Source organism: Pagrus pagrus (genome assembly GCF_965226575.1).
Source record: "Pagrus pagrus genome assembly, chromosome: 15".
In the NCBI taxonomy this organism is placed as follows: Eukaryota; Metazoa; Chordata; class Actinopteri; order Spariformes; family Sparidae; genus Pagrus; species Pagrus pagrus.
Window position 1 is genome coordinate 5146688 of NC_140199.1, and position 8994 is coordinate 5155681.

The window sequence follows — 8994 nt, forward strand, 5'->3', positions numbered from 1 at the left end:
CAACAAGTCTTTCTCAGCACGTTTCAGTCCAGGGATGTTATCAGGTCCAGCAGCTTTACTCAAAAAGGTTTTCCAATAAAAATATGTTTTAAGCAACGACTTAAAAACAGGTAGTGTGTAGCCAGCCTAATCCCATTGGGCAGGGTAGTCCAGAGCCTTGGAGCTCTGATGGCAATAAGCCCAGTTGCCCTTGGTCACCAGCCTTGACCTAGGTTAGTCTAGCAAAGGTATATTAGATGATCTCAGGTTGCACTTTCAGAACATATGGAGTCAATAGTCCTATAATGTAACTGGGGGCCAGACCACGATGGGCTTTAAAAGTTGTTAAAAGAATCTTAAAATCAATCCTAGATTTAAATTTGGGTTTCAGAGTGCAGCAGTGCCAATTACTCCTTAAATCAATGCCTCCTCATACCTGAATACCTGGACCTTGTACGGTAGGTTCAGGAAAACGTTGTCATTTGGCTTAAAATCACATAATTACTTCTGTAACTTCCGTTACTTCACAATGCTAGCAAGTTAAAAATACCTTAACTGGGTACACACTGTACACGAACAGTCTCCTGAGTGAACGTCCAATGCTTGTTTATCCTGACTGTCCATTTGCATGGACTTTTTAGTCTTTATACTACTTCCTTCTTTTCAGCTGTAGTAATAAGTGCAGCCGCTAGAGGTCGCCATCCAACAGCATAAATAGATATGGGCCGTAATAAGCTGCTTTCTTAGTCAATCTTTATCGTTGTTTGTCTGATGAGGACAGGCTCCTTTAAATACAATGCAATTTCCACTTTAAAGGTCCAAAAGTGCCTAAAACTGTCGATCATAGTAAGTTTAAAGAACTTGGAAGGCGTGGGGGACTTTCCTGTTTCTGTCTTAGCCTGATAATGTTTTGTGTATAATATTCATTATCACAATGTTTTATCTGCTTTTTGGCCAGGTATTGGAAAGGAGATATTAATCTCAGTTTGACTCAAAATAAAGGGAAAAAAGGATGAGACACAGTCATAGATGAGACTAGATGTCTTTCCCTGGAAGGGGGAAAATTTTGTTTAATCTTCACATTTATGTATGAGATGAGATACAGCGACAATACAGAGAATTCTACCTATAATTACATTCTCAACTGTCATTTTAATTCGTGTATCCTCTCTCAGTGGGATGCCTTCAATTGATTAGAAGTGACTCACTGTGCAGGGGATCCCTTGCGTGACCAGCGGACCTGAACTGCTGCATTACATGATGACAAATAGACTGTGAGCAGCAGCCCGGAGCTTAATGGGACCTGAGATGACTCTTTCTCAAACGTTGTCGGAGCAGAATAGTGCAGCCTGCAGAGAGTTTTCTGCTGAAGGATTTTGGCAGAGGACATGGTCTTTAAGTCCTATGAGTGACTAAAGTACCTGGAGCTGTGACAGTAGTAAAGGCTCTCTCTCTCTCTCTCTCTCTCTCTCTCGCTGTCTTTCTTTTTCCCTCTCTCTCTTCCTTCCCCTCACTCTGCAGGGTGCAGCCGAACAGAGAGTAGCCTCTTGCCTTCGCTGTCATCGCTGCGAAGCCAGGTGGATGTTGTTGAGCGCCGTGGACGCACAAGTGCATAATTCATCAGGGATCCAGAAAGTGTAAGAGTGTGGAGGAGGAGGAGTGGAGTGGAGTTAAGAGGAGAGGAGAGGCAGAGTATCTCTCTCCTTCACCGGCAGGCTTTTCTGCAGCATCCTTCCACTTCATCATGGATCTCTGGAGTAAAAAAGTCCTGGGAATTATTACACAGGTCCTCCTGACACTTATCAGCTCGCACTGGGCAACAAGAGGAGGTGAGTAGAGTCAGATTTTTTGTTTTGGGTGATAGTAGAGATCAGATGTTGGGTTGTTGATCTGATGCTGAGTACTGATCAGTTTACTTCTCAAATATTTGAAAAGGCATGGCTCTTTTGTCTTCTGCAGAAAGAAAGTAGGCAGGGGTTAGTGATCATACAGGCAATTTCTCCCTCTATGTAAAAACTTAGTTTGTACTGTAGTTGGGGATGAACTAAAGCAAAAAAGCCTCCTTGAAAGGCATCTAAATCTGTGGATTTCTAACAAGCCCAGCAATATCTGGTTTCTTTTCAAACATTTAATGCAGGGATTGCCATGTACTGGTCTTCTATGGGGCACTGGGATATAGTGTGCAGGTCGGGAAGGTGAATGAGAAACACTTTCCTCTCACTCATCCTATTAAAGGTCGAAAAGGTAAGAAAGTTGATTTTTGAGTCTCATTCGTACCTGGACAAAGACTGACGCTTTGGGACGACCTGACCAACAGTCTCAAAGCATCAGTATTTGATGAGTTTGGAAAGGGACTCTAAAATCAACTTACTTACAAATTGGACCTTTAAACAGTTGCCCTTGAGCAAGGCACTCAAGTCACACCCACTCCATTGGAGCTGCACTGGCTGCAGAAGTCTATGCTAGCACTTTGAAAAATGACTCCATGAATGTAAAGCGGCGCATCATTTTTATCAGTGTAGGTTTTGGTAATTTAATCATTCATATTTTTTTTCCTCTCAGAGGTTTTGATGACAAAATACATTCAGTGTTCATAATAGAGATGGAAATGAGGAGAGAGACTGTAGTCAAAAGCAAACTTGAGACAAAAATAGTACATTTTCATGTTACCTTCCTCTGTCAAATTGATTTTCCTCTAATTGTCTTTTGTGGTGCGATGTTTCATACGCCTTCAAGGGCTTGTTTTGTTTGCATGTTTGTTCTTTTTAAAATTTAATTTCTCAGTCATTTTCTGGCTTTAAATAATTTCACATTTGTATCTACTTTCTCTGCCCGAGAAACAAAAGCCCATAACACAATTTTTGCTGCATTTTAGATACTGTTCATACACTGTGTTGATGGAAATGTCAACAGGGGAATCATTTCACCGAGGAGCTGTTTACATGTGCCAGACACTGGCAGGCTAGCAACAATCCTTTTAAGACAGCCCATTAAAGTGGCAGTCACATAATAGTAAATAATGGTCTCTAATACGGCTGATGCTGTAAAAAATGTCATCTGAGTCTAACTGCTGAGGGTCCAAATTGCTGGTATGTTTCCTTTTGTGTGCTGGGGAATCATTTTCACACACAGAGCTGCAGTCTTTTTAGGTATAAGGACAATGGTGGCTCTCCTGTGAGACTTAATGTTAAATACTGTATGTCAAAATAACATCGACTCACTGATTGACACGTTTTGGTCCAGGGATGTTATCAGGTCCAGCAGCTTTACTCAAATTTAGCAGGATTTTTCTCACATCTGCTGCATAAAGACAGTGACTGGTCCTGGTCCTCAAAGAGAGTAGACTCTAGACTATAGAGATCATAGCGAGCATCAAATGTGTGAAGCAAGACAGGACTGTACTCTGGCCTGTGATGTTCTGGATCTCTTGCCACATTCTTGGTGCTGTTGGTAATCAGCTCTCTCTTCAGTCTCTGCTGATGTCTGTGCTTTGCTGCCTTGATATCAGCTTTCAGTCTTGCTCTGGTGTTTTTTTTGTGCTTCCTTGTAACCGGACCTAAAGGCAGCTTTTAAGTTTTCACTGATGGTTTGAAAGGATTTAATGTGGACAGAGCGGGCACAGACTGATAGATGGTAGACATTACATTGTAAGGTTTATATTTCCCTTGACAGACAACATCTTCTGGTGATATTATGGGCTTTGAAAGAGTAAAATAAAGTAGATAAAGAGATTTCTTTGCCCTGAAGTAAATAGTTTGGACTCAGCCAACTGCGATAACCAAAAGAAAAGAAAATGCAGCTGTCTTTCAAATCAATAAGAAGTGCTTGAAACCTTTTTTGCCCTCTGAGAGAGCAAACACATAGTTCATCATCCATTTAATAATCTCTCCGATGCCCAGACCTCTCTCCACGCGACGTTGTGTTAGTGCTGAGCCAGTGCCATGGGCAAGGTCTGACTCAAGCTATTTGTCAGAGTGAACAAAAGAGGTAAAACTGTCATGAGAGGGCAGATGTTTCTGTTTCTGCAGCCGGTCACACTGACCCTGCTCTGCACTGAAGCTGCAGTGTACAAAGGGAAACAGTGGGTGGAGTTACTACATTCTGTGGGATGGTGTTTGAGCCGTATGATTGATGACGAGTCTGTCACCAGCAGTTTAATTTGCTGCATAAAGATTCCTAAAGAAAGGAAATGTACAACACCTACTCAAGTTTTTCTGCAGAATTGTCCATTATTGATATTCTTGTTGAGCAACAGAGTAAGAGTATATTATGGCTTCGCACCGTACAATGACGTACAAACTTTCAAGTGATGCAGAATAATGAATAGTGACTTATGGCCATTAGAATTCATAATGTTGCTGACGTGCCACCTCGACCCAATCGCTAGAATAAATGTCTGCTAAGTACTGTTTCTTTATGTTGCAACTTTTGGGTTGATTAGGTTCAATTTTCTATTACTCTTGTCATAACGTTGTGCTTATACTCTAGTCAGATTTAGACACAGAATCCACTTGGTTAGGGTGAGGAAAACATTATGATTTGGCTTAAAAGACCTGTTTCTGTCAGCACAAAAAAGCCTGGAGGTGGTCCCACTTCCTGTGAAAGATATACAGTTTTGGTTGCCAATAAAAAAGCTGGAGATGGTCTGCCTTCCCATGAGAAACACCTGGTTTAGTTGCCACAAATATGCCTGGAGATGGTCAGACTGATAGCCACTAAAACGACTCTGGTTGCCCGTTTGGCAGCCTTGTAGAAACGCCACCACCTGATGTGAAAGTCCACTAATAAGTGTATAACGTGAACATCTTATTCCACATTAACTGTTAGCATTATATCCTGGTGACTTTCCATTGAAAATAGTGCAGAACAACCAACCATATGAACATATAATGCTATTTGTACTGGGGCTTATCCATATTTAGTACCTTTTATTATATGAAGTTTTGGAAAGAATTGTGAAAAAGCCCAGATAACAATAAGTAAATATACTGTGTTATAGTAATAAAAATGTATCTAAATTAAACTGCTCATAAAAATAGGCCGAGCCTTTGCCGATAACCTCATTATAAACCAAGTAATCACATTAGAGACACCTACACAGGGTTTAATTAGAGCTGACATTTAACAGAAACATCTGTGGAGGAGGCCCTCTGTAACAAAGAAAAGTCATGCATCAATAATAACGGAGGTGAGGAGAGGGGAGGGGCTGGGGATTGAGAGCATCTTGAAATTTCAAAAGGGGGGGTTGTGTACCGCGCTGGAACAGCAGTTGGCAGAGCAATCGTGGACACTAACTGTGAAACTCAGCTGGTAGGATCCGAAATCTAAGAGGCTAATTGGATGTGTAGGGGAACGTCTGCAACCTCTCACTGCAGGTAAGAAGCAGAAAGTTGCTGCAACTAATTTATTAAAACACTTTCCGACAGATATATACCGCCTAGCAATACATTACTGAGCTAAGTGGCACAGCTCAGGAATAAATTCAGCTTTAATTATCAGCAACGGCAGAACTTTGTTGTAATGTGCATCATCAATTTAAAAGAAAGCTCATTTAGTCATACAGGGCATGTCTCTGAGTTAAATACACAACATGTCGGCTAAGTGATATCTGAATCCTAATGAGACACATAAAGTTTACCATCTGTAGGTATTTGTCTCCCTCGACCAAAGTTACCTGCATGAAAACACAGAGCGAAGTCCCGTCTTCAATTCAGTCTATGTTAATAATTTGTGTGCATTAAATGCTGACTTGTGTTCTGAAGTGCTGTGAGTGGTCGGTGAGACTAGAAAAGATCCATATAAATACGGTCTTACCATTTACCACAAATTAAATAACAAGTGAGACAGGACATAATCAATCAAACAGTCTGTACACACCCACACAGTACTGAGGAGGTGAACTGCGGATGTGTTGGTCCACTAAATGTTTACTTGATTAGCAAGTTTCATTTTATTCTGACGGCATAAAGTACACTTTTTGATATTGAAGTTTTAAGACAGATATTTTTATAAATCATCTGGCCTTTAAATGGCCACTATTTCTGTGGTGGGTGTGCTCTTTAAAATGAAAAGTTGAGTTCTTTCACCACGCAGAATTGGTCTCCAAATCGTGTGAACCTAGAAGGTCCAGCTGTGAAATCACAGCCACTTATCTCCTCCAATTATCTGCACAATGCTTCCTTGAATGCATAAGCGATAAGGAGAAAGGCTCCTCGCGGCTGACATACAGAGAAACGCTTCAGATGAGGCAAAGTGTGCGTCCAGGCTGCCGTCTGTCTGAAAGAAAATTCACACACGAGTTCGAGCACAATAATAGGACAAAAGTGACTTTTTCATTGCGTCTCTCCAGTGTGGCTGCACAAGTCCTCCGTGGGATTGTTATCTCTTCTCTCAGCTGATTTGGAGTCAGCGGAGTGTGCGTTTTAATACAGCCTAATGGCAGATAATACGGCTGCTCTCTGAACCCGTGTGTCTGTGCATATGTGCAGGTTTGTGTGTGTGAACATGACGTGAGGAGAGCAAGTGAATGCTAAGCAGCACCGCAGCAGTAGTGTGTGTGTGTCCAGATAACGAATGATTCAACACTCACAGTCACCAGATGTTCTCGAGTTAATACTAATGTGTCGGTGCTGCATCTGTAGAGACAAAACAGAGGAATTGTTGTCTTCCGTCACTTCAGAGTCAGCTGATTTTGTCCCTGAGCTGTGTGAAGGTGGGAATCGTCGGCTTTAGCTGTTGATTCTGGTGTGTTTAGTTATTCAGCAAGAGACTAAATGATGGAAGTATTTTTGCCAACAGCATCAATATTCTCCCATTCAAGCTGCCCGATACAAACACAATGTTGTGCTATCAGACTGACAGTGTTTTAAACGTAAAAATTAAACTCAATTTATCAACAGAATGTGATGAATTAATGTTAGATTTTAGCCAAAAGGGACCCAATCACAAGACACCATGGCAGGCAAAGACGAAACGCTGAATCCACAAAAACAAGGCAATAAAATGCTGGCAACAAAACAAGAAGACAGCAAAAACTGGTTGACAGACATGAAAATACAGACGAACTGACAATACAGTGGGACTAATTAGCAAATGAAACACAGGTGAACAGAAAAAGGCGGGAAAAAGATAAAGACAGGAAGTGTCAAACGAAACATGCCAAATGTGGATAAAACCTACAAAGTGGGACTGGAAACAACAATCAAAAACCCCGAACCATGACAAATTACAGTTGACGTTATGGCAAAGATGTCTTTGTATTGTGTTGCAGAGACATCTTTCAAAACTAGCATGCTAACCAGCCGGCCGTGGCCCGTCAAGTCTCGTAATACCACTTTGCTTCTCGAGAGGCGATAGCGAGTCACTGTGGCGTCCAGTCCAACTTGAGAGGGTGAGGAATTAGCCACTTCAAACCACCTGCTCCTAGCAAGAAACCACATTCGATGGCAAGAAGTGAAGTGATAGAAATAGAGGAAAAGCAAGAGTTTCAATATTGGTGTTGCTTTTCCAATAAAGTTAAATATTTTCGCAATATTTCTTCTAAAACTGGGAGGTAAACAGCAGCAAATGTCGGCTATTTAGCTTTTACTCAAGAAGGTAGCCCGTTGGATAACTTTACTGACGAGGGTTTGCTCACACTAAAAGAAGAAAAGCTGTTTTTGTCCTTTGCACATGATGAACACTGATTGAAGGAGTCCAAGTCAGACTGACCCATTTTAACATGAAACTACTGCCATGTCTGCAATCCTTTCATCAAGGGGGAAAAGTGTCTCTCATTTTTTAGGAATGAAGCACATTAATTTCACGACATCTGCATAATTTTGAGGCCTGGTCAAGAGCACCTTGACAGAAACCATGTTGGAACAGCGGCCTCATCTCTGAGTCAGTAAGTACAGTAATCCAGGCTCAGGCTCTCACCAATCTGAAGTGGTCTCGAGCAAAACTTTGAATCTCCAGCAGCACTGCAGCTGTGTGGTCGATCCGTGCCTCTTTTAGGGGGGAACAAATCAATAAACTATCACATCATTCCATTATTATTCACCTGAACATGCCGCCTTGCAGAAATGAGCTTGCATCAGTTGGAAGAGACTGTGGGGCAATATTGAGAGTGTGTGATTATTAAAAGATAATAAAAGCGCTTTAAATTTGTGCCAATCATCCAGATTTTATCCCTCCCGGAAGGTTCCTGAACTCAGAGAGCAGAGCTCCACATTTTTAGGAGATCATTTTGCTGTCATTCATGTTTTTTTCAGATCCATCCCTGTGATCATGAAGCTTTAATTTCATTTAGTTTGAACTTGCTGTGCCTGAGATGAGTTGTGTGTTTTCATGTCGTGCTTCCTGTCAATCACCGCTCAGAGGGAGAGACGGAGGTCTCAGCTGGGTGAAAAAGAAAATCTAATCTCGCATCTATGATGACATCTGTGTCTTCTTCTTTTGGCCTCCAGGTTTATTCCAAAGTTTGACTTGTCAGCTCAGAATTAGTATTTTAGAAATGTTGCCTTCATTGTGGAAATACTAGGACGTTAAAACTGGATGGCAACAGACACAAATTTTGGTTTCTAACTCCAGACTTTGGACTTTTTGGACTGGAGACTAAGAGTCCCACTAAGAATTCAACATTTTTTCAATCAGCTGGATCTTGACTGTAACATAAACTTGCGGATTACAAGTTATTACATATAATTATGGTGTACGTGTTGTGTATTTCCTCACAAAACCTCATCCGTCCTTCATGATTCACGAGAAGCTGAAGTTTGTGACAGCGGAGATGAGAAAAAGTGAGAGGAAGCTGAGGTGAAACCCCGTCTCATATTTCTTCTTTAGTGTCATTTATGAAAATGTGTGTTCAGAGAAGAGAAGCCATGAATGCCACCTGATGAAGTCAAGGCTGCATTGTGGCAGCGGCGGCCGTCGGGGTAAACTTGTAACCGTCAGTCAGGAATCTAGATTTATTAACCCAAGGATAAGCAGTTAAGTGATGAAACTGAAGCCTGCAGTCCATCCGTCTGAGTT

The 8994-nt window shown here is 41.4% G+C and overlaps 1 protein-coding gene across 1 annotated transcript in view; it reads left to right on the forward strand.

The window, feature by feature from the left end:
- The first annotated feature begins 1514 nt into the window (after positions 1–1514).
- Positions 1515–8994, forward strand: part of LOC311270929 (contactin-associated protein-like 4) — a 70472-nt gene continuing 62992 nt past the window's right edge. Inside the window, exon 1 of the mRNA XM_084376193.1 lies at positions 1515–1808. Coding sequence (XP_084232319.1) covers positions 1724–1808 — 85 coding nt within the window. The 5' untranslated portion in view covers positions 1515–1723. The remainder of the gene's footprint in view (positions 1809–8994) is intronic.